Raw genomic sequence first — 25,220 nt, 5'->3', positions numbered from 1 at the left:
CGGTGACACAGGGAGGGGAGAGGAGGGCAGCTCTGCCGGGCAGCCGAGCGACTGCAGGTTCCCTAGACTGGCGCTGCAGGAGGGCTGTGGGCAGTGAGGGCTCCCTTCTGGGGCTTTTTGTGTGACAAACCCGTGGACAGTTACATGTGCTGGCAGGAACAAGGTGGGCAGGGAGCGGGTGAGGATGCTGTAGGGAGAAGGAGCAGAGCAGAGCACAAGACTGAGAGAGTGCTGGCCCAGGGCGTCAGCTGGGCGTGAGGCCCTGAGACCCCCTAAACCAAGGGGGAGGCCAGGCAGGTTGGGCAAAGACAGACACCCGAGGAGGGGCCGGTGCTGTGCGGGTGCCCCAGGGCCTGCTGTTTGGGCTCACCCAGAGCAGGCCTTCAGGGCTGGGCCTCACGGCTCAGGGGGCATCCAGGAGGTCCGGTGGGCCATCCTGGGTGCCTGGAGGGAGAGAGTGCAGGGGAACAGAGAGCGGGGTGGGGACTGTCAGAGGCCCCAGTGGGGCAGTTTGATTGGCTGCCTTTGAGGAGGGGTGAGGCCGGGACGTGGGGATGGGGGTATTTCTGGAGGCTTTGTTGTGGGTCCGTTTGTGTGTGGGGTGCGTGAAAGTGAGTGCGGGGGCTTTGAATGGGGGGGTGTTCACTAAAGGGGACCTGGGAACAAGAGCGTTTAGTTTAAAGGTGGGAGAACTTTGGGCTGTTTGTGCAGGTGGGGAGGAGCCTGTGGAAAGGCGTGAGGGGTGGGCTGGAGGGGCAGCTGGGGGCTGAGCCTGAGCCCGGAGGAGGTGGGGCCGGGGCTGCAGCAGGTTGGGTGCGAGGCGAGGGCCCAGGCCTCTCTCCTTTCGAGGAATCAGCGCAAATCCTGCGTGAGATGCCTGGCGCGGCAGGAGGAGGGCTGGCCGTGGCTTGGTGGAGAAGGGAGATGAGCTACATGCTTGCTTTTCACGTCGAGGGTAGCCCAGTGCTGGGGCAGAGGCTACAACGGCGCAGGCGAGGCCTTTTCCTGGCCGTGTGGTCCTCACGCATCTCTGCCGTCACTTGTGCCTTGTCGCCATTCCCGCACCATGAGGTTGAGCCCGCATCCGACGTCATTTACCTGAAAGTCGCCGTGTGTTTGCTTGCTTTCTGGACAGATGACAAGACGTTCCAATGTGAGATGTGTTTCAGATTCTTCTCCACCAACAGTAACCTCTCCAAGCACAAGAAGAAGCACGGGGACAAGAAGTTTGCTTGTGAAGTCTGCAACAAAATGTTCTACCGCAAGGACGTCATGCTGGACCACCAGAGGAGGCACCTGGAAGGTGGGCGCCCCTGCCTGTGGGGTGAGCCCCTGGGGGGTGGGACGGGCGTACCCCCTGCGCCGCGGGGAGGGACGTCTGTTGACACAGCCCCTTTGGATGCAGTTTGGCGATCCCGCCATCTGGTGGGGTGTCCTCCTCTGGGAATCCGGCTCAGGCGCAGAGAGGTACTGACCGGGGATTAATAGTGTTGTGTGTTAGTGGGAACGGTTGGAAACATCCTACAAGTTCCACAGCGGGGCAGGAGTTAAGAAACCCGGACTTTCTGTAGGATGGAATGTGATGCCGTCATTAAAAGCGGTTTTTCAAAGAGTTCTTTAATATTGTGAGACATGCTTTCGCTATGACAGAGAGAAGGAAACTCCAGTACGTGAAGTGTGTGGGGCAGAAGGCGCCGGGCGGCCGCTGCGGGTGGGGCGGCGAGGGCTTTCTCCCTCGCTCCTCCTCCTCCTCTCTGTTTTCCCTGGGGCCCCCGATGGCCTGTGCTGTTCGTAGCAGGCTTGGGGGGGCAGGGGGGCTGCCTGTCCACATGGTGGGTTTATGAGAGGCCAGGTGTGAGAGAAAGGTGGACTTCAGTTTTGGGGTGGGGTGGGTGAGGCAGCACAATGCAGGAGCGAGGGAGACCCAGAAAGGAGGTGTGGGGTGTGGGTGACCCCACGGGGCAGACCTGAGCTGTGCAGGGCGCAGCCCCAAAGGGAAGCCATGGGCACTGCGAGTCGGGAGTGCCCGGGAGACTTTCCTAAAGAGCCTGCTCACACACACCCCTGCAAGTTAGCACTGTAGTGTTGGCAATCCTGATTTTTACCCTAAAAGCTACAGCTCTCTTGCTAACCAGCCCTCACTAGCCAAAGCACCTTGTTTTTTGAGGAAAATCAGCCCTGAGCTAACATCTGCTGCCAATCCTCCTCTTTTTGCCGAGGAAGACTGGCCGTGAGCTAACATCCGTGCCCATCTTCCTCTACTTTTTATATGTGGGACGCCATGTCTGCACCCGGGATCTGAACTGGCAGACCCCAGGCTGCCGAAGCGGAACGTGCGCATTTAACCACTGCGCCACCGGGCCGGCCCCCCAAAGCACCTTTTTATGAAGATTGAAAAAAATCATTTTAAAGAGAATTGCAAATGAAGTGTATGTTTGTTGGAAAAAAGTCAGAACACAAAGTGGCATATAAAGTCTGACTATTCCGTACAAATGTGCGTGTACACGTGTCACCATGCATTTTTTCAGGAAGACTGGAATCGCATCCTATATAAGTTTTGCCCTCTGCTTTTTACCTGGCTGTTCTTCACGTGGCTTGCTAAGCTCCCCCACCGTTTCCTCTGGGATCCCTTGGGAGGTGCGCTTATGGCCTCTCCAGACAAACCTGGTGCCCGCTTAGTGATTGGGTGGGCTTGAGCGAGCTGCTGTGCCTCGGTTTCCTCACCTGTGCGGTGGGGACGCCCACCCTGCTCAGCTGCCTAGGCTGATGGATGGTGGAACCAGACCCTGCTTCTGAAGCCCCCACAGGCCCATAAGTGCCAGCCGCCGTCGGGGTGGCCAGAAGTCAGGTGTTTGCTGATCAACAGACACCTGGGTTGCGTTTTACCACTGACCTGTAACTCAGATCACTTGCCGTGGGAATGAACCAATGCTGTTTCGTGGTCTTTCCCTCTACATTGGCGTGTAGTCTACACCCCTGTTCAGACCAGGTGCGCTTTGTGCTGCCGGGAGGCCTCTGGAGAAGGCCGTGTGGTCTCGTGCAGCCAGCTGGGCGTTGTTAAGTCCGGCAGTGAATGTCCCAGAAGAGGTCAGCACTATAGAAAGAGACCATGAGAAGTGAATTCCTCTTTTTCTCTTGTTCAGAGATAACCTGTTTCATGTGAACTTCTAAAAGTCTGTTTCAATCCCAATTAGGAACGGTTATGCCTTAAAACCATAAAGATTTTATCATCACCTGACTTTTCACCTTGATCCCGATTCGACTGATTTAATTTGAAGGATGAATGCTAGTATCTTTTTAATAAAAAGTGTCTGCCTCCTTACAGGCATCTCTAAGAATCTCCCGGAAGGCTTGAGCCTTCTGATTGAGCACACGTTCCTTCTTTCACAGCCACTCATTGTAACTCTTCCACATCATGAAGTTTAAAACACTCGCCGCCCTTGTGTTTCCGAATGTCTCAGATGCAAGAACCGTGTTACCGCCTCCCATGGGCCTGTGCATCTGTCCCCTTCCCCAGGAGCCTGTATCGGGGCAGTGGTCGGTGCTGACACATCCTGTACGAGTGACTGCTCACTTGTTTGTCCCACTCTCTGGGCATGTCCATCCCCCGTCCGGCTGGAAGTGCCCCTGGCTGAAGTAGAAACTGCCTGAGCGCATGTTCTGTGTGTATTCACTGTCTTCTTGGGGGCGGGCATTTCAGGAGTGAGGCGAGTGAAGAGGGAAGACCTGGAGCCGAGCGGGGAGAACCCAGTCCGCTACAAGAAGGAGCCGTCAGGGTGCCCCGTGTGCGGCAAGGTAATATCCCCCCTGCTCGAGGTCGGGACCCTAAATGCACAGCTTGTCGTTTCTTAGGTTAAAGCTCAGACTCCACTCATGGAACATTGAGGGGAAAAAGTGTTTCGGGTACAAACGGACAGTCGGGCTGTCTTAAGCTACAGTATCCGCTCGTTTCGTGCCCTTGTCATTTTGATCTCTGGCTGTCCATGGGTCTCTGGTGAAGGAGCCTAGAAATACTTGTTCCTCCTTTCCAGCCTGGTTTCCCTGTGGCCACGACTTTCCATCTGTGCCACTCCTGGTCCTCACACTCTGCTCCTCAGCATCCCTGGACGTGTCCCTGTGGTGGAGGACCAGGCAGAGCACACCGAGGACATGGGAGGTGCAGGGCTTTCTTTAGCCTCCGCAGTGCTGGTCTCCCCTGGAGCATGTCTAGCGAGAGCACTGACGGCCCATGGCCACAGGCGCTCCATGACACGTTCAGTGGGTGCTGGTGTGCCGAGTGAGCGAGGCATGATGTCACCCTTATGAGCAGATCTGTCCAAGGTGGGCCATCAGAGAAGGCCAACTCAACAGAGCCACCGGACCCTAAATGTCCAGAGCGTACTGCCCATCAGGAGCCCCGAGGGTCACGGCCCGCAGTGCGGCCATTCGTCAGCACTGGGCTGGGAACCCTGCCCTGGCACTGCTGTCTAAGCCACGTCAGGTTGCCACGTAAAATGGTGGTGGTCTTTGCCCACGACGTCCGTGGTCTTGACGGAAGTGCGGCTGCTTGCTCCCCAGACTCCCCTCCAACGACTGGGGAATTGCTGAGGTCGGCTCTGTCCTCAGGACTAGAACCCGTGTCCCTCGCAGTACACAGAGCACGTGCTGCAGAGGGAGCTTCCCAGAGGGGCTCCCAAGCGGGCTCTGTGCCTCTGCAGTGGGGCAGGGTGGACGTGACCGCCAGGCTGTGTTTGGGTACAGTTGCCGAGTCTGTCTCAGCCACACACAGTCTGCCTGAGCTGGGTGCTGGGGCCCTGGAGGCACAGTGTACCCTCAGCAGCCACCAGTTCCAGATAGTGGAGAAGTGCAGGCCGCGGGCAGACGGCCAGCTGGGACTCGACCCATCCTGCTGGCATGTGGCACCATTGCCAAATCTTTTGACCTTTTCAAGAGAAAATGGAAATCTGGTGTTTTTATGTAAAGTTTTCTGATTTTTTTCAAACCAGAAAGCAAGCAGTCAACAGGGTAGTGTGGCCTGTGGGCCCCACATTGGGCCTCTGACTTCCAGCTGCACTTTGGGGCTGGTGAGATCGTAGAGTGGGGGAGCTGGTGCGATGGAGCATACGCATGGGCCCCGGTGACCAGGCCTGGCCTTGCACGGGACTGGGGTGGATGGAGCCTGTGCTCATGTCCCTCTGTCCATGTGTCCTGGTCATCCTGCCCGCTGGGATGGAGCCTGTGCCCCGTGTCCAGGTGTCCTGGTCATCCTGCCCGCTGCCCGCTGGGATGGAGCCTGTGCCCCGTGTCCAGGTGTCCTGGTCATCCTGCCCGCTGCCCGCTGGGATGGAGCCTGTGCCCTGTGTCCAGGTGTCCTGGTCATCCTGCCTGCTGCCCGCCGGCTCTGGGGCAGTGCTGGCCCCACGTCCCCTCCATGCCTTTGGGAGATCGTGTGCATGACACCACCAGCTCCGTGCTGACATTCAAGCACGTTTTATTCTGCGACATGCTCACTGATACTCAGGGAGGGTCCAGGCAGGTAGTGAAAGAGCACAAATGTTTCTAAAACTGAGTTCTCCATGGCTTCCAGTGACTTCTTCAGCCCAGTCTGCCTCGGGAAACTGAGGTGTTGGCTGCACCTGCTGCCTCTGTCCCTCCCCAGGAGCCCATCTCCCCCCACTGAGTCATCCTCCCACCTAGCCTCCCAGGGCTGTCGGCCCCAAGTCACCTGAAAACCTTGAAGTGTCCCACGAAAGCATTAGCCTTCTGTTCCTTGAGAATTGCTTCCCTCTCCTTCGTCTCCCACGCTCTCGCCTATAAATCTGTACTGTAATGTGAGCACGTAGTTAAATGATGACGCAGGTGATCAGGGTTCTAACACCGAGTGACGATGTGTGGGTCTCAGACACTCAGGAGTTGTTGGGACTTTAACTTTGGGGGCAACTTGCTGCACTTTTTGTGCCCGGTCGTGTTTATCAGACTAAAGCCCGATGGTGAACGGCTGCCTCCTGTCCCGGTCCCTCTGCCCACAGGTGTTCTCCTGCAGGAGCAACATGAACAAGCACCTGCTGACCCACGGCGACAAGAAGTACACCTGTGAGATCTGCGGGCGCAAGTTCTTCCGTGTGGACGTCCTCAGGGACCACATCCACGTCCACTTCAAGGTGTCGGCCGGCGTGGTCCTTTCCCGGGTGGCTCACGGGGAGGCGTGGCGGGCCCCAGGGTCAGCGTCCTCAAACAGTTGTCAGCTTGGCCACGTTGCCTCTCCTCAGATGAGTCCTCAGGACTGTTTGCTGCGTCTCACGCAGCCCTGCAGGGCTCGCGTTACAACTCCCAAATGCTCGGTGCTGCCCGCGAGAGGGAACAAGGATATGGAGTGGCATTTGCTTCCCTCCTTGGCTTTGAGGAAAGGGAGGTGTTGGCGGGAGCTGGCCGGGGCGGCGAGGATTCGGGGTCGCCATTAAGAGCAGGAGAAATACCGGTTGAGGGAAAAAACAAAGAAATGACAGGTGGTGCCGAGGCCCAAGTGAAGATGGGAAACACCCACCCCAGACACATCCGCCCGTGGCTCAGTACTGTTCTCGGGCAGCCCCGGGCACAGCTTGGGATTTCGCTGGGCAGGTGTGAGAGAAAGTGGGGAGGTGAGGCAGGAGAATAAGTGGAGGGTGAGGCAGGAGGGAAAACAGGGGCAAGGCAGGAGAGTGAGTGGGGGGCGAGGCAGGAGAGTGTAGGCCATGTGGAGCAAGCTGGGGTGGAAGGAAGGGCCCAGGAGAGGCCAAGAGCCTCAGGGGAGGGACTTAGTCCCATTGGTCTAGTCCAGCTGGGCTCTAGTCCTGCAGCCTTTCTGAGCTCCCACTTCTCTCTGTAAAAGGGAAGCCCTGAGACCTGCAAGGAAAGTGGGTTTCCACACGGATTCAAGTAGACCAAGGGCCTGGCAGGTCTGAGTGCCCTGGGCCGCGTGGCTCCCAGCCAGATCCTTGTCCTCCTTGAGCCCTGCTCTTTCCGAAGGATATTACCGTGTCTTTGCTAATGGAAAATAGAGAAAGGACTCAGTTTGAGTCGAGATGACGCGGTAGAAGAGAAGAAAGGGAGGAGTAGGCCTTTGTGAAAACCTCTGTGCTTCAGGACAGTGAGATTTCCCAAGGAAACCCCTCTACCCTTCCCAGAATTGTAAGTTTTGCTCGAAATGACACTTGGCCAGCATTGCTGCGCATCCTGGCCGCCTTGGCTGGAACATGGGCAGTGGCAGGAGAGTGGATGGCAGGCCCCCACAGCTGCCAGGAGGAGTTGCTAAGTTGCTAAGGGGATCAGCCGCCCCACGTAGCAACCCCTCTGGTCCACACGCCACCTCTGACTCCGTGAAGTGCTGCTTCTTCAGCTCCCAGGCCAGCCCCCCACGCAGCTGCTCCTCCCCAAGTTTTTCTAGCCTGTAGAATGAATATTGAAGTGTTTCCTGCAGTCCTCTCCAGAGAAGTAAATGGAACTTTGGGGCCATCCTAGCCAGCTCGCATAGAAAGAGGTCTTAGAGACCATTGATCTGGCCCCATTGACAGATGCCACCGTCGAGGCTGGAAGCTAGGCATTCCTAAGTCTGAGAAGTGCACAGCTCAAACCAAGGGACACGGGGCAGGGACTTCTGCCGCCTTTGCTGCCCCTGCCCTCACCCCTCGGCGGGCATCACAGAATGATCTGAACGCAAGCCGGGCCTGGCGGCTTTCCCATCAGGGCAGTGGGGTGTGCAGAGGTGGCCCCAGAGCGGTGGCCCAGGGTCTGTCCCGCAGGGCACACGAGTGGGAGCTGGGTGGGACTGGTGTGCATTGGAGAGGCGCTGCCTTCTGCACGTGGGTGAACCTCGCTGTCGCTGCGGCATAAATAACCGATTGAGGCTCCCCTGGAGCAGGTGAGAAATGGGACGTGGTGACTGTGTTCCAGGACATCGCGCTGATGGATGACCACCAGAGGGAGGAGTTCATTGGCAAGATCGGGATCTCCTCGGAGGAAAACGATGACAATTCTGACGAGAGTGCGGACTCGGAGCCTCACAAGTACAGCTGCAAGAGGTGTCAGGTAGCGTGACCACCCGCCCCTGACCACCCTGCCGTTGACCACCGGCTCAGCTACCACACCTGCAGAGGCTCGGGCTCCATCAGGCGGGGGCGGGCGGCCCCACTCGCCTCGGCCAGGTTCCCTGGCCACAGATGTCCTGGAAGGCCATCCCATGTCACATGGCCCCTGAGGGATGGTGAATATGAGTGTCGCTGCTGTCACACGGACCACCCTCTCAGAGCAGCCTCCCGACAGGTCCACACACAGCACTGTGGCTGACCGGGGTGGGGCCTCATCTCTGGCGGGGCTCCTCCCCCCTCTCCCCAGGGAGTGGGCTCTCAGTGTCCCGGCCATGGTGCAGCATGGCAGCGCTGTCCTCAGCACGGGGACGGCCCGTGCGTGGTGTGAACGGCATGCCGTCCGCAGCTCACCTTTGGCCGGGGGAAGGAGTACCTGAAGCACATCATGGAGGTGCACAAGGAGAAGGGCCACGGCTGCAGCATCTGCCACCGGCGCTTCGCCCTGAAGGCCACCTACCACGCGCACATGGTCATCCACCGCGAGAACCTGCCGGACCCCAACGTGCAGAAGTGAGGCCTCCCGGGGCTGGGCTCCAGGGTGTACAGCGGTGCCCCAAGGGAGGGCAGTTTTCCCTGTCGAGAGGCAGATGCTCCAGCGAGACAGTCCCGTCTCCTCTGGGAGCCCGCGGCCAGGGCTTTGGGGAGCGCACTTGCCTTGTTGATTCTGTGCTGCTTCAGTCCTCCCTCCCAGCTTGCACACCCTCTTGCCTGCACTCACGGCACAAGCGGGTCACGTATCCCAAAGATAATGTGACCTCAACCGCCTGCAGAACAACCAGAAACCCTCTTTCCCCATGGTAATTAGGTTTTGTGGATGCTGGCCCTACATCTGCCTGCAGCCCAGAATCAGTGCTGTTGGCACAGCGTGTGGGTGAAGAGTCCTGTTAGAGGCTGGAGTAGTGGCTCAAGCCACCGTAACAAAGAATGTGTAGCAGGTGGCCCCAGCAACACAAATGTATTGTCTCATGGCCTGGAGGTCAGAAGTCCGAGATCAAGGTGTCGGCAGGGCTGGTTTCTTCTGAGAGCTTCTAAGATTCAGAGGGAGAGTCTCTTCCAGGCCTCTCTCCTTGGCTTAGGGATGGCCATCTTCTCCTCTGTCGTCACATGGTCGTCCGTCTGTGCATGTCTCTGCGTGTCCAAATTTCCTCTTTTTATAAGGACACCAGTCATCCTGGGTTACAGCCCATCCCTCTGACCTCATTTGAGCAGCTCTGAGGAGCCTGTCTCCAAATAAGGTCACATGCTGGGTGCTGGGAGTTAAGATTTCAACAGGGGAATTTGGAAGGGGGCACAGATCAGCCCACTGTGGAGGCTAAATGCTCGGTGTCTTTTCTCACCACGTAGCACCTCTTCTGCCTCCCCTCTGCCGATAAAGGTGCTTGGGGAGGACGGACTCTGCGGCGGCTGGCCCCCAGAGGCCATGCGCGTCCTGAGGCTCGTGTCTGCTTTCAGGTACATTCACCCCTGCGAGATGTGCGGGCGGATCTTCAACAGCATAGGCAACTTGGAGCGACATAAGCTCATCCACACAGGTACCGAGTTCCCTGCAGGACGCGGGTGCCGAGCTGCGGGAGGGGCCGAGCCCCCTGCGCCCCCCAGGCCTTCTCCGCATCGTCCCCTCCCTGGGCATTCTGCTCTTTCTCCACTTCTCCCATCCTTGCCACCCCTTCCACTCCCACCACGGCCCCTTCCTGCCCCTTCACCCCTTCTAGGTCCTTGGGGACCTAGAGAAGGTTCCGTGAGGGTTGAGGGAGGTGAGCCTGTGCTTCCAGCTGGAGGCTGGGGGGCTCCCGGCTAACAGCCCTTGCACGGTCCCCGTGGGCGTGGAACTCGCAGGTTGAAGCTGTGGCGCGTGTGTGTTTCAGGAGTGAAGAGCCACGCGTGCGAGCAGTGTGGGAAGTCCTTTGCCAGGAAGGACATGCTGAAGGAGCACATGCGTGTGCACGACAACATCCGCGAGTACCTGTGTGCTGAGTGCGGGAAAGGTGCGTGCACGAGGCCAGACGCCCCTGGTCCCGGGAGAGGCCTGGACGCGCCACCAGCCCTCGGAGCTTCAAAGGCAGGGTGGGCGGAGCCTGGCTGGTGAAAAAAACATGCAGGGGCCACCGGCCGAGTGTGAGGGGACCCAGACTTGTCAGTCACTTAAAAGGAGACTCCTGTGAGGAACGTACTTAAGGGAGGGACCCAGGAGGAAATAAGGCAACCCAGAGGGCAGACAGACATGGTCAATTCAGGGCACCTTAAGTCTTTTTCAAAGTAGGGAGATAGTGCAACGTATGACTGTTGAAAGTCCAAAGTACTTGTCAGAAGCACCATGTGGCCTGACGGCGGATGCAGAATCCTGGCTGCTGACCACTCCCCACTAGAACCCGCTGTGTATTCAGATGGAGACTTCCTGTGACCGGGCATGACGGTGATGTTTATTTTAATCAAGTGAAATAATAGTAAACCTATTAAGAAAATATCTCCCATCAGTAAGTGAAATAAAAGAACATAATCCCAGGACACAGTAGAATTTTAACCCCATTTCTGTTTTAAAAATAACCCAAGCCGTCTGGAAGACCTGGAGCGGTGGGTCTTTGGTGGGCAGTGTGGCGCGGCCGCGGGGCTGTCCGTGGAGGGAAGCAGCAGGCCCAACCTCGGTCAGAGGGCCACAGGCCAGGGTTATCTGCCTTGCCGTTCGGCTCTCTTAAGAATTTTATATTCCATAAAGGTTTTATTTTTTCCTTTATTTGGTTTTTAAAATTAAACAGAAAAGGATGAAGAAGACGCAAATGCTCCATCATTTCACTCACCGAGTCACCCCTCCTGGCATGCCGAAAGAAGGTTGCGTGTAAAAAGTTAAAATAGGGGCTGGCCTGGTGGCACAGCGGTTAAGTGCGCACGTTCCGCTTCTTGGCGGCCTGGGGTTTGCCGGTTTGGATCCCGGGTGCGGACATGGCACCGCTGGTCCAGCCATGCTGTGGTAGGCATCCCACGTATAAAGTAGAGGAAGATGGGCACGGATGTTAGCTTGGGGCCAGTCTTCCTCAGCAAAAAGAGGAGGATTGGCAGCAGATGTTAGCTCAGGGCTTATCTTCCTCAAAAAAAAAAAAAATTTAAAAATTAAAAGTTAAAATAAATAACTGCTGAGAAAAGCAGAGCGTGAGATGCTCCCCTCCCCAGCCCCTCATCCCAGAAGCGACAGTTTCTTGTCTGTCCACCAAAATAACTCTGTGCGGCATGTAGATTGTTTTACTGCAAAAGTAACACAGGCACCTACCCCCAAAAATAAGTTTCTTTTTAAATAACACAGGTGGTCATGTAAGATAAAGTTAAGTGTATCCCACCTCAGAGCTCTTTAAGTTCCTCAAAAGAACCATTGTTAATGTTTCCTGGGAGCATTTCCAGCAGTTTCTCTGCGTGTTGTATCTTAGTGAGGGCCACCCTGGCTCACGCCCCAGCTGCCCCCCCGCTTTGCCTGAGCTCTTCCAGCCCCTTCCCCGAGGGCTGCTGCCTGCCCCCCCACCCCCGCCTGGAGGAGATGGTGGAGGGCAGGGGTGGGGGGTGAAGGGTTGGAGATGGACAGGTGTGGTCGGCCGTCCCCTGCAGGTGGGCAGGGAGAAACCCCGCCTGGGTCCCCCGAAGGGCCTGGCAGGGCGGGCGCTGAGGTCAGAGCCACATCTTATAATAATATATACATTTTTATATTTAAAATATACTTACTATTTGGCTTCATGATTTCTTTCATGAATTCTGAATACTTTAATAAAGGCTGGGATTCGTACTCAGGTGACCGTATTTATTTCACATAATCCTGAAATATTGGTATTGTCATTATGCTTTCATATGACAGTCGCTGGCACGTTCAAGCAAATGCTTTCTTTCCACACCTTGCTTTTTATTTATTTAAAAACCCATCAGAGACCTTTTCATATCAGAACAGGTAAATATTGCCCTAATTTTTCTCTCAAAACCTTGATAGGATTCCATCTTGTGGATTCCTGTAACCAGATCCTTTTATTTATATATTGAAGGTTTTTTGTGCACTCTTTTATTATTACAAATGATGTTGCAGGAAATATTCTTGTATATCATTACTTTACATTTTTCCCTGGAAATTCTAGGCCTGACTGTGCACTTACTCAAGTGAGAGGCCGTTGTAAGTAATGAGGGTCCCGTCACGCAGTGGTAGGGATCCCGTGTCCCCTGACCAGTGGGTTTCCTGTACAGCAGCAGTAGCCCAGGACACACAGGAAAATATCTTGTCAAAATCACTTTGAAAATATCTTATCAAAATCACTTCACGTCCCATGAAATACTCACGAATCTTGGTGGGACAGCTGTGTGGCCTGTGTGAGGAAACCACCAGGTCTTTAGAGAGAGAAAATGGGCCGGCCCTTTCCAGGTTTGGGAATTCTAAGTATTTAAAAAATACTAGCGCGGGCCCCATGGCGTAGTGCTGAAGTCCGTGCACTCCGCTTCAGCAGCCCGGGGTTTGTGGGTTCAGATCCCGAGCGCGAACCTACACACTGCTCATCCAGCCGTGCTGTGGCGATGTCCCACATACCAAAGAGAGGAAGATGGGCACAGATATTAGCTCAGTGACAATCTTCCTCGAGCGAAAAGAGGAAGACCAGCAACAGATGTTAGCTCAGGGCTGATCTTTCTCACCGAAAACAAAACAAACTTGTTTTCCCCAAAGTAAGTTGTAAATGTGATGCCAACTGAATCAAAATCCCAATAGAGCCTTAAAATTTCCACCGTGCAGCAGCCATGTGTATTTGAAACTGTTCACAGATGGTTTTTTTAATGGAGAGAGAAACATGAATGTCACCAACGAGGGCTGTGGGGGGTCAGGTGGGGGGTGAACTTTGCTGTGTCCTTCCTTCTGTGCATTTTCTGTTTTTTTTTTTATTTTTTTTTAAAGATTTTATTTTTTCCTTTTTCTCCCCAAAGCCCCCCGGTACATAGTTGTGTATTCTTCATTGTGGGTTCCTCTAGTTGTGGCATGTGGGATGCTGCCTCAGCGTGGTCTGACGAGCAGTGCCATGTCCGCGCCCAGGATTCGAACCGACGAAACACTGGGCCGCCTGCAGCGGAGCGCGCGAACTTAACCACTCGGCCACGGGGCCAGCCCCTGTGCATTTTCTGTTTTTATGGCCGGGTCTTATTTTGGGGATTTAGAATAAGTTCATCTGAGGTGCACAGAGGAGGGGAGCTCTCGTTTCTTGCAGGACAGTAAGGACCAGCTCCCTTCCGGACAGTTACTCACTGGGTGCGGGCCCTGAACTGACCATCCCATCAGGGGTCAGAGCCAAGATGCCGCTGTGCCAGGCACAGCCTGGGGGAGCAGCCAGTGCTGGCGAGGAGGAGGAGGCCGGCACGCGCATGGACTCTGGGTGGGAGTGTGAATTAGTACGGCTGGGGTGGGCTTGGGCAAAGTTAGCTGCAGCTAGAAATGTGTCCTGTTTATTTGCAGCACAAAATCTCTTTGCAGCAGAAAGATGTGTATGAGCATCCACGGCAGCACTGTGTGTGTCAGAGAACAGCTTGAAGCACTGAGGGATTGATGACAGTGGCCTCAGGGCCTTTGCACTGGCTGTTTCCCTGGCCAGGAATGCTGCTCCCTCAAGTAGCTATAATCCCTCGCACAAGTCTTACAGGTCACTTTCTCAGATGCCTCATCTGAGGGGCTCCCCTGAAGAGCCAGCGTCCCTGCCACCTCCACTCCCTCCTTCCTGCTCTCTCCTGCTTCTCTTCATGCCTTCTCATGGGACACTTTGTCCCTCCCTTTATTTGTGTGTCCCTCCCCCATGAAGCTGGGGACTTTGCTTGGCTCCCTGCTTGCCCTCTGGTGCCTGGAACAGTGTGGCTGTGGTAGGAGCTCAGGTGTCTGTTGATGAACAAGAACAAGCCCTGAGTCGTATGTACGTTGAAGCAGCCTGATGGTCCCGTGTGTACTGGCCCAGCCTGACGCGCAGGCGAGCATGGGCCACCGAGGGTCCAGGGGTGATACTGCTGGGGGCTGGGCCAGAATGCACTCAGCAGTCGCCCCGGGTGGCCTGGAAGGCTGGACGGCTGGAGCCCCATCCTCTGCGCTAACTTAGCCTGTAGTTTGTTTTTTTTTTTTTTGCTATGAGTGTGTGTGATTTTTTTTAATCAAAAAGATTAAAAATAATTTTTTAAGGGAAAAATGCTCTTCCAGAGTCGATGCTGGGCCCACCCATGTCCTCCCCACCTGGCAGCCTAGGAACCTCTCTGTAAGGACTAGACAGTCATTTCAGGGCCGCCTGCTCCCTCTGCTGGCTCAGCCACGCTGGTTCTCTAGAGCCGTTCCCCACGCGCTGGTTGACGTCCACCTCCCGGTCACTCGTCCTGTGGTTTTCTAGGTGACCTGCTAGGGCACTGATGGCCACTGAAAAGACGACCCTTTTCAGGCATGGCAGATCTCCCAGTGCTGTCCTAAGGACAGCAATAGCAGTGGTCTGACTCTGCGCCCACCCCCTACCTAGGCCCCCAGGTCAGTTTCTGGGTGGCAGTGAGTAGCAGTGACCTGTCCACTGCCTCTTGGCTGGGTCGTCGGCCTGTGGCCCATGGGACTGGATGCCATCTGCCTCTGCTCCCGAGCTGCTGCCCACCCTGCCCCGCAGTGTCCCTTGCCCGGAGCCCTGCCCACACAGTATGCTCCCCTATCCCGTCTCCCTGGGCTGAGCCCTCAGTCACTAATTCAGATGCTGGTCCAGGGTCGTCCCTTCTCCAGGTGTCGGTAAAGGCTGGCTTTGTTACATTAAACTAAAGGTGGGTGGAGAGTCAGCTTAGACCTAGAGTGTCATGTCCAGTGGCCTTATGTGTAATCTTAATTAACGTTTGCGTCACCAAGCTCAACAGGAACCCTCAAGAGACTTGTAGGCCACTTAGCAGATGATTCGACGTGGTCACAATGGCAGCATTCAGAATTTACCCCTAGCTGTGGTGGTTGTGAGCACTGGCCGTCAGGGCTGGGAGGGCAGCCATGAGCTGCGCTGTCTGGACGTCGACAGTAACTCCTGAGAGCCTCTGAAGGCACAACTGCCCGCCTCGCCGCTGGTGGAGGGGGGCTTCTCGGACAAGCCCCCACACTTTGTCCTTCTCTTTGCTGGTTCCACTCTCACCGAGACCTGGGCCTGCCCCAGGGTCTGGGGCCTGGGCACTGTTCTGGTCCGGGGCGCGGGCACTTTGTGGGGGGTGCAGTGGGGGACGCGGGCACTATGGGGGGTCCAGGGTGCAGGGTCTAGGGCACTGTGCGGGGTCCGCGGGGCGGGGTGGGGCGCAGGCACTGTGCAGGGCCCGGGGGGCGGGGTGGGGCGCGGGCACTGGGGCGTCCAGGGTGCAGGGCGGTGCGCGGGCACTGTGCAGGGTCCCCGGCTCGGGGCGGGGTACAGGTACTGTGCGCGGTCCCGGGCACTGTGCGGGGTCTGCAGCACGGGGCGGGGCGCAGGCACTGGGCGGGGTCCGCTGGACTGGGCACAGGCATTGTGCCGGGTCCAGGGCGCGGGACGGGGCGCAGACACTGTGCAGGGTCCGGAGCGGGGGGCAGGGTACAGGCACTGTGCAGGGTCCGCGGCGCGGGACGGGCTGCAGTCACTGTGCAGGGTCCGCGGCGCGGAACGGGGCGCAGGCGCTGTGCAGGTCCGGGGCACGGGATGGGGCCCAGTGGCTCAGGGGAAGGGCGGGGCCGCTGGCGCGCTCACGGCTCCTGTCCCCGCAGGCATGAAGACCAAGCACGCGCTGCGCCACCACATGAAGCTGCACAAGGGCATCAAGGAGTACGAGTGCAAGGAGTGCCACCGCAAGTTCGCGCAGAAGGTCAACATGCTCAAGCACTACAAGCGCCACACGGGTGAGTGCGCGGCCGTGCGCTCCTGCCTCCGCCCCGCTGCTCTCCACTTTCTTGAGCTCCAGGGAAGCCCCGGGTTTCCCAAGCGAGTGAGCCTCTGCTGGGAGTGGGGACGCAGCCCTTTTCTCAGGACGCTTCCCCTCCCGGTGCGCGCGCTGTCACACCATCACTGCGCACGCGCACGGGAGCCTGGGCTACTGCCCTGCTCGCCGCCGCGGGCGTTCGGCGAGGTCTGCCGTCTTCGCTGTGCTTACCTTCCATTCGGCCATTTTCCTGCAGGAACGTGTGCCCTAGAAATGATCAGACAGGGGCCCAGAGACATGTTCCAGCTGGTCATCATGGCATGGTCTGGGACAGAAGACGCTGGAACATCTTAAGTGTCCATCAATAGGGCAGTCGTGAAATTGCGGTGTATCCACCAAAAAGAACGCTGCCTCTGTTAAGAGCATGAGGTGTATACGTTAGTTTACCTGGAAGTTCCTGATACACTAGGAGGAAAAGCAGCCTGTGCAACCAATGCTAGTTCATTTTTTATGACACATTTCTGTAAGGATAAACGTGTGTGTGTGAGAGAGAGAATTAGACACTAGAGCTGAAGGAAGGCTACCCCTGGTGATAGGAGTGGTGTCCGAGTCTGAAATTTCTGGCAGGGGTCTCTACATTGGTTCTGTGTCCTCCCCCAAATGGGAGCTGCCTGGCCCAGCTCACCTGTGCTCCCACCTCTCTCGCTGTCCCCAGGCTGTCCAGGCCACCACGCAGGTCTGCTCTGGATTCCCCCGGAGTGCCGGCCCCAGTGTCCCTGGGTCTTTATGAGCTGGGTCTGCCCTCCTCTCCCTGGGGAAGCTCATCTCTTATTCGCTTCACCTTTTCTGGGAAGCTTTCTTGCTCCCGTGGACGGGGTCACATGCCTTCTCTGGGTTTTGTGGCACTCCATACTCTGCCTGCCACACACCAGCTGCTGGGTGTCGAGGCCTCCGTCCAGCTGTCCCTCCGTGAGCCACTGTGGGCCCAGGGCCCTGTGCCTACGTGGGGCTTGATAAATACTCACAGGACTGAGTTAAGTGGACTTTAACAATCGCTTGCCTTGTTTCCATTTGGGAACATTTGTTTAAAACACATTCTAAGGGTCCACCATCTTGTCGCTTTGGGGGGTGACACAGTCCAATGGCTCGATGCTCGCTCACCCAGTTGCAGACAAGAGGCTGATCGCCCAGACTGAGCGACTGGTTTGAACGCTCAGGACTGGAAGGAAGCTGACGAAACCATAAAAGTCTTGTAAGCATGGCTCTGCCTTCGCTTGTTGTGAGCTGTGCAGAGTCAAGCTCGTCGTTGACTCAGGTTCTGTTGGCTGAGCCTCCGGCAGGCCCGTGGGCCCTGGCCTGTACCTGCGCCGGCCGCCGGCAGGAGGGGACAGTTTCCCAGCTACGATTTTCTGGTTGAGCGTGAGAATGAGCGTCGACTGCCTGTTGTCTCCCGGTGGTTTACCTCCCCTGCAGCCTCTGCAGACTGACGCACGTCCAGGACGAGGCAGCTTGTGTGTGTAGTTAAATTAAAACAGTTACGGAACACGTGAAATGAAGGGCGCCTTTTTCTGCAGGGATCAAAGATTTCATGTGCGAATTGTGTGGAAAGACTTTTAGTGAGAGAAACACCATGGAGACCCACAAGCTCATCCACACAGGTAAGCAGAAGGTTCCGGACCCCACGCCGCCGTCTCCGTGAGGCCGTCCGGGCGTGCAGGGTAGGAGCAACCGTGCTGCGATTCTGTATTGTAGACTTTTGCAGAGTTTGTGCTGCTGTCCTGCCTTAATGGTGGCCCCTTGCCCCCTAAAAATGAGCCCACCACAACTTTGAAATATCCATTCTTGAATTTTCCAATGTTGGAGCAGCGACGCGGCTCCGTGCTCTGTGAGAGAGAAGCCACTCTCAGACTTGTCTCGGCCGGTGCTGTGGGTCCCGTGGCCGACCTGGCGGAGGACACCTGTGGCATGTGCAGAGCGCGCCCTCCTCGCCTGTCCTGCGGGCTGTGGGACGGCCCCACTCATGACCTGTGCTTGTTTCTTTCTCCCCCTGTGTGTGTGGGAAGTGGGCAAGCAGTGGACGTGCTCCGTGTGCGACAAGAAGTACGTCACCGAGTACATGCTGCAGAAGCACGTGCAGCTCACCCACGACAAGGTGGAGGCACAGAGCTGCCAGCTGTGCGGGACCAAGGTGTCCACCAGGGCCTCGATGAGCAGACACATGCGGCGCAAGCACCCAGAGGTAAGCCTGGGCGGGCGCAGGTCCTTCTCTGAGCCCCTCGGCCCCTCGGCCCGGTGCCTGCTTCTGCCTCTCAGAGTCCCCACTACACTGGCTCATGGGTCTGTCTCCCTTTGCAGACCTGGGATCCCTCAAGCAGGGCCTGGGTCTTCCCTTCCCTCTGACTCAGTGCCTGCACAGGAGGTGCTGAATAAATGAATGAAGAGCCTCAAACATATTTTTTGCAAAGATTGTAAGTTATATTCTCACTGGAATTGCAACAAGACAGAAGTACACCCCTGGCCTCCTGCCCCGTTGACCCCTTTGGAGTAACTCATAAAACGTGCAGGATGGGGAGCCTCCACCTGGTGTTGGGGGCCGGCGGCAGCAGGGTGGCGCTGAGGACCGAGAGGGAGAAATTGTAGAGGCAGGCAGACCCTGGCTTACCCGGAAGCTTGTTGTAAAGGAAGGTACTGGCGTTAAATAGTTCAGTTGTACCTTAAAAAGAAGCAAATTGGAAAACACAGCCAGAGGAAAAAGCAGGTAGAGAGCTGTCAGATCACAAGCAGAAAAGCAACAGAAGAGCTCTAACCAAAAACATCACTGCGCGAGCAACGGAACGCTTAGAACTTCTGTAGGTCCAAAGAACCAACTAGGGCAAGCTGAAAAGTATGTGTGAGATATGACTGTCGTCGACAGACACAAACTGAATAGTAAAGATAGCAACCGTTCACGGAGAAGAGCAGGAAGGGCCCAGTGTGTCCAAGGAGAGACGGTTCACGAGAGAGGACACAGGAGGTTAAAAGCAGGACAGAGCGTCCAGCCTCACTGCATGGCGGAAATGCGGACGTTGGCGGTGGAAGGCGCCGCCCTTGTCTGTCGGATCGGCCGGACAGTTTAGACTCAGGGACCGTGCTGGCTGGGGTAAGCCAGGCCCTCTACTGCTGGATGTCCTCTGGGAGGGCATTTACCATTTATCACTGGTCCTTTGGACCCCTCAACATCCAGTAAGAGGAATGTGATTAAATTAGCAGTTTAGCAATGTGTTTGACTATACAAACATGTTCACAGAGAATTCTAAATAAAATTGTGAAATACTTACTGCAAAAAAGCAATATACACAGTGGGTGTATTGTTCGTGTAGGACATACCTCATACTCGTGTGTGTGAGTACAGCACTCACCTATGTAAAATAAACTGATTCAGGTAGAAAAAAGAAAGGAAGAAACCTTACATAGTGGTTTTCTCCCGGTGTTGAAGTTATGCGTAATTTCTTATCTTTGTATTTTTCTCCGTTTTCAGTAATTTCCTTTAATGAACATGAATTACCTTTGCAATTATAAAAGCACAGTCTGCCTTAATTTGGGGATGATAGGTGCATCTTTTCCTTCCGGAACCTCGCCGTGTTCTCCTCTGCAGTCCGATCAGGTCCCCCTCCGGTGGTTCAGGCAGTCACCAGCTCTCCAGTCCTCTGTGGGGTCCGACATGGGGAGCTGGGATCCCCCAAACGGAGCTCTGCATACTTGCTTCCATTTTCCCCTAGTCGCCAGCTAGTGTGTTCATGTGGGAAAACAAAGTCGGGGAGCAGGAGCGTGGGGCATCAGCGTCCACTCGGCTGCCCAGTGTCAGCAAGCACAGTGTCCCCAGGGTCTCAGGGTTCAGAGCAGACACCACAGACTCACCTGGCGGCACAGGACGAGTCTGGAGCTTGAGCGATTTCTGTTCCCATAAGGCTTTCTGTAGTTACATGTGTTAAACCAAGAGTGTGCAAGTTGATTTCTGCAGACTGGCCGTGCAATAAGTGTTGCAGGTGGGGAGAGAGGCCTTGCTGGTGCACAGGGAGGCGCCCGGCGGACGCTTTCGTCCAGCGGGTCCTTTCACGGGAGTTAATGATCGCATCCTAATTGATCACTGTGCACAGTCACCCTTTCGTGCTGTGCCTCTGAACCTGGGGCAGTGATGACCCACCACCCGTTCCCCTCCAGCACGCCCACCCAGGCAGAGTGGCGTCCTGGAGGGGAGGCTGGCAGGCGAAGGCAGAAGGAAGTGCTGCCGGGGCTCTGTGGCCTGGCCCCGTCCTGTCCCTTCTGTCTCTCCAGCCTGTCGCCTGTTCCCTCTAGGCCATTCCTTTGAGCATTTCACTGTCGTTTTGTTCTGTGTTGGTTCAGACAAATACATAGTGAGCACCTGCTCGTGATGAGCGAGCGCGGGTGCGCCAGCCAGACGGAGTGTGTCCCCGCCTTCCTGGACGAGGCGGTCTCACGTGGGAGAAAGAGGCATGGGAAGCAGGGCAAGAGGAAACGTGATCACAGAGAAGAATAGGTGACGTGGAGGAGGCGGCCCAGACGGCAGAGACAGGGCAGAGGAAGGGACTTGGGGCAGGGGATGCAGGGGAGGGCCAGCTCTGGGGCCTGGCTGCATGGGAGTGTGCGTGTCACTGAGCCACGCAGCCCCCCTTGTTGGCACTGAGCACAGACTCGGGCACAGGTCTTTGGAGGCAGACTAACATGCTGTTAAGCATAAATATATTGGAGATCTTTCAGAACTGATGCTATTTTATAACTTTCAGGTATGATCTTTCTCTCTGCTTTGAACGAATAGTACGTTGGAAAAATTATAACACGAAAACCATTTTCTTTTATGGGCTTATCTCCTAATAAGAGTAAAGCCAATGAAGGCTTCTGTGGTTGTTCCATGGCATCCGCTTCCAGACTGTGTGATAGGACACTGATGATGTCCATGTTGGTGATGACAGTGGAGGTGGAGGGAGTGGTGATAGCGGTGGTGGTAGTGGTGATGGTGGTGGTGGTGGAAGTGACAGTGATGGTGGTGATGATGGCAGAGATGAGGTAGTGGTGGTGGCAGTGGTCGTGGTGGTGGTGGTGGTGATGATGGAGGTGGTGGTGGTGGTGATGATGGAGGTGGTGGTGGTGGTGATGATGGAGGTGGTGGTGATGATGGAGGTGGTGATGATGGAGGTGGTGGTGATGATGGAGGTGGTGGTGGTGGTGATGATGGAGGTGGTGGTGATGATGGAGGTGGTGGTGGTGGTGATGATGGAGGTGGTGATGATGGAGGTGGTGGTGATGATGGAGGTGGTGGTGATGATGGAGGTGGTGGTGGTGGTGATGATGGAGGTGGTGGTGATGATGGAAGTGGTGGTGGTGGTGATGATGGAGGTGGTGATGATGGAGGTGGTGGTGATGATGGAGGTGGTGGTGGTGGTGGTGATGATGGAGGTGGTGGTGATGATGGAGGTGGTGGTGGTGGTGATGATGGAGGTGGTGGTGATGATGGAGGTGGTGGTGGTGGTGATGATGGAGGTGGTGGTGATGATGGAGGTGGTGGTGGTGGTGATGATGGAGGTGGTGGTGGTGATGGAGGTGGTGGTGATGATGGAGGTGGTGGTGGTGGTGGTGATGATGGAGGTGGTGATGATGGAGGTGGTGGTGATGATGGAGGTGGTGGTGATGGTGCTTGTGTGGAAGTGACAGTGATGATGGTGGTGGTGGGAGTGACCGTGGTGGTGGAGGTGGGAGTGATGATGGCAGAGATGGAGATAGTAATGACAGCAGTGGTGGCGGGTGGTGGTGGTGATGACGATCATGGTGCTGGTGGTGCTAGAGACAGTGGTAAAAAGCATGTCAGTGGCATCTGGCTGCTGTTACTCAGTTTTGTAGCATCAGTCACACGCGTGTCCTCAGTGTTGGTGTGAACTTAACAGCTGCGCCGCCTCCTTCGTTGGCCGTTCTTTCAGAGCAGGGCCAGCTCTCATCTTTGAACAGAGGCCTAAAGTGCAGTTTCCTATCATCTTTCTTAACTAAGCCACACCCACCATGTATCATCTGTAATTTCCCATGTGTATTTTCTTTAGTTGAGCAAAAATTTAGAGATGCTGCTAAGCTGTTTGAAGAACTCTTAACAGACAGACTTTTGTAGTTTTCTCCGATCTTGTGTAGCTTTTCCACAGCGAATTCCCTTCTCTATAGCCGCTCCCCTCTGCCCACCTCCCCAGTGCCCTCCGCTCCCTCTCTGCACTCCTGTCCCATTGTCTCCCTGATAACTGAATCCCCTTAAGGAGTCGCAGTAACCAGTACAAACTGGCATGAGCAGGTTTGTGGATGAGAATCAGGCAAGACCTCCTGAACTGTGGGGTGGGACACGCGAGGAGCGCCTTGCGGCCTGAGGGTCTGCGTGCTGAGGACCATTTAGTGTGGCTCTGGGACGGACATGGGGGCGGGCGGTCACGTCATCACAAAATTAGTAAGTCAAAGTACCTGGACATGTGTCAAGTTAGAAAGTAAAGTAGTTAAGGTACCAGTGTCTCATTTTTGGTGATCCCTTGCAGGGCAGGGTTACTGTCCCATATCTGTGCCCGTCTGCTATGGTTTGAAATAACAAGATTCACTGAAAATTCACTTGCAGAAAGCACATTAGTATGGGGCAGGAAAGGGAGGACATGGAGTCTCCACCCTCAGGGGAGGACGTGAGATGACACACAGACAGGTGCCGGGTGACGTGCGCCGTGTGTAAGCACTGCAGAGACTTGAAATGAGGGCCACGGACAGGGGAAGGACCAGCCTGGACGGGGTTCTGGAAACGAGGTTTCACTGTCAGTCCTGAGCAGAGCTGGGTCAGAAACACCTGGGATGCCTTTGAGGGAATAAGTCAGTTGTCAGCCAGTCCAGCCGTCTGGGTCCTGCCTGCCGTGAACCTGGGCTGGCCTTTGGGTGCAGCATCCATGGCTCACTGCCCCGTGCTCCCTCGTAGGTCCTGGCCGTGAGGATAGACGACCTGGACCACCTCCCAGAGACCACCACCATCGATGCCTCCTCCATTGGCATCGTCCAGGTGAGCACGGAGCAGGCCCTGCAGGGTGCGTGCCTTCGTCCCGGGAACTTCTAGATAAGCAGACACCCGTTAGATGGACCCAGAGGCTCAGCCAGGTGTGGTGAGCTGCCCTCGGGCTGGCCCCCAGAGTCTGCACCATGGGGTTCCCCGTCCCGTCACCCTTCGTCGTTTTGATCCATCTTCTCCCCAAGAGTCTTTTAGTTTCTGTAAAAGTTTCTAGAACTTCAATTTTCTTAACGCGGATGTATTTCATTTTGGAGGATAGATGGTATATTAGGTTCTCTGGAGGTTTATTTTAAGGAATTGGCTCACGTGATTGTGAGGTCTGGCAAGTCCAAACTCTGCAGGGCAGGCTGGCAGGCGAGAGGCCCAGGAAGAGCTGATGTCGCAGCTCGAGTCTGCAGGCCGTCTGGAGGCAGAACTCTTCCTCCAGCAGCCACCCCAGTGTTTTTCTCGTAAGGCCTTCACCTGATTGGGTGAGGCCCACCCACACCACAGAGGTCAATCTGCTTTACTCAGCGTCCCCTGATTTAAATGTTAATCTCATCTAAAAAATACCTTCACAGCAACGTCTGGACATGTTTGACCACACAACTGGGCCCCCCAGCCCAGCCAGGTTGACACTTAAAATTAACTACACAGATGTTTTCCAGAAAAACTTAGTATCATTAGATCGTTAAAGCAAAATGACTTTAAACATATTAGATAAACTTATTTTTTAAAGGAATTTTTAGTTAATACCTTCATAAAATTTTTTTCATAATAAAGAGAATAGGTCACGCTCTCGGTTATTTTAGAATCACATTTGTACCTGTTTTATTTGAATCAGTGCTCTGTGCACAGTGCTCAGGTGGCTGGGTGGGCCTGAGCGAGCGTGACAATGCCCGTGTCCCACCTCTCCGCAGTGCCCCAGGGAGCCGTAACTCACATCCACCCCTGACGAGGGAATCCCACAATGGCCACACCCCGGCAGGCTTCCTCTGGGTCTGTCTGCCAGTGAGTGGTTCTAAGCCGCCTGGGATGGCCCCGGAGGTCAGGGGGGGTGCTGGGGACCCTTGCTGGCCACCACTGCCCGGTGGCCTCTGTGACGCTGAGTGAGCCCAGCCGTGGGTCGGAGACTGGCGACGTCGCTGCGGCTCACAGATGAGTGTGGGGGGCACCATCCGGCATCACCCCTACGGCCACACCCTAATTGCTGTCCCGAGGGAGATGACCGCCCCGGTCCTACGGACAAGCCCGTTTTGATCCAAGATTGTTTCCAGAGGGAATGCGTTTCAGCCTGGGCACGGGAGCCCCGCTGGGAGAGCATCTTCAGCTCAGGCTGAGCTCACCGGGGCTGAAACGTACCTTAAATAAATTTGAAGTTTATATTTTAGCACTAAATGTGGCTTATAGAAATATAATTTGTAATTTCCTTCACTTAAAAAAAAAACAGACTGAAAGCAACAGGGATTTGTCCTAGTCCTTAGAAGCAATAGTGAGCAGATGAGCTGTGGTCACTGTTTCCTCTGGCAGCTTGGTGGCCCGAGAGCGTCCCCACTGACCCCGGGGTCCGACTGGGGACGGTGCTCTGGCCACCGTGGGGTCACGACCCCTTGACCCGGGCGTTGCTGGACTTCTTCTCCTGCAGCCTGAGCTGGGTCTGGAGCAGGAAGATCTGGCCGAGGGGAAGCACGTGAAAGCCGCCCGCAGGACTCACAAGCGGAAGCAGAAGCCGGAGGAGGAGGCGGGCGCGCCGGGGCCCGAGGACGCCGCCTTCAGCGAGTACCCGGAGAAAGAGCCCCCGTTCTCCGGCGGCGTGGGCGACGAGACCGACTCCGCCGTGCAGAGCATCCAGCAGGTCTCTTCCTCGCTCGAGCTGGAGGCGGGCCCGGTCCCTCCGTGAGAGGCGGCTGCCCTGGTGCGGCCGCGTTGCCTGTTCTGAGCGCCCAACGGATGCCTGGGCTCCGGGCTGCAGTCAGCACGGCACCCCGTTCTTCACTGAGGCGCTGCTCCACCTGCGCCTTTCCAGTTAGATCTGGAAATCACACTTGCCCCTGTGGGTAGCAGTGTGATGTCATAGCATGTTCAGGAGAGCTGTCTCCCCCGAGTGGGAATTGGGTTGTTTCCAGTTTGGGGAGCTCGTAAATGGCCTAAGCATGTTCCTTTATTGTGGAAGGAGGCCCCGTGCC

General features: G+C 55.9%; 1 protein-coding gene across 4 annotated transcripts in view; it reads left to right on the top strand.

The window, feature by feature from the left end:
• PRDM15 (PR/SET domain 15) overlaps window positions 1-25,220 on the top strand; it is a 71,098-nt gene that overhangs the window by 41,367 nt on the left and 4,511 nt on the right. For all 4 annotated transcript variants that reach the window (XM_070252699.1, XM_023630213.2, XM_023630212.2 and 1 more), the window contains exons 12-23: window positions 1,136-1,303; window positions 3,701-3,795; window positions 6,009-6,140; window positions 7,909-8,043; window positions 8,449-8,612; window positions 9,555-9,634; window positions 9,968-10,087; window positions 15,832-15,963; window positions 17,558-17,641; window positions 18,047-18,222; window positions 22,969-23,049; window positions 24,680-24,889. In XM_070252699.1, coding sequence (XP_070108800.1) covers window positions 1,136-1,303; window positions 3,701-3,795; window positions 6,009-6,140; window positions 7,909-8,043; window positions 8,449-8,612; window positions 9,555-9,634; window positions 9,968-10,087; window positions 15,832-15,963; window positions 17,558-17,641; window positions 18,047-18,222; window positions 22,969-23,049; window positions 24,680-24,889 — 1,577 coding nt within the window. The remainder of the gene's footprint in view (window positions 1-1,135; window positions 1,304-3,700; window positions 3,796-6,008; window positions 6,141-7,908; window positions 8,044-8,448; window positions 8,613-9,554; window positions 9,635-9,967; window positions 10,088-15,831; window positions 15,964-17,557; window positions 17,642-18,046; window positions 18,223-22,968; window positions 23,050-24,679; window positions 24,890-25,220) is intronic.

The sequence above is a fragment of the Equus caballus genome, chromosome 26 (assembly GCF_041296265.1).
Source record: "Equus caballus isolate H_3958 breed thoroughbred chromosome 26, TB-T2T, whole genome shotgun sequence".
Lineage (NCBI taxonomy): Eukaryota > Metazoa > Chordata > Mammalia > Perissodactyla > Equidae > Equus > Equus caballus.
Note: the sequence above shows the minus strand (reverse complement) of the source record. Positions and strands in the feature narration are given on the sequence as shown.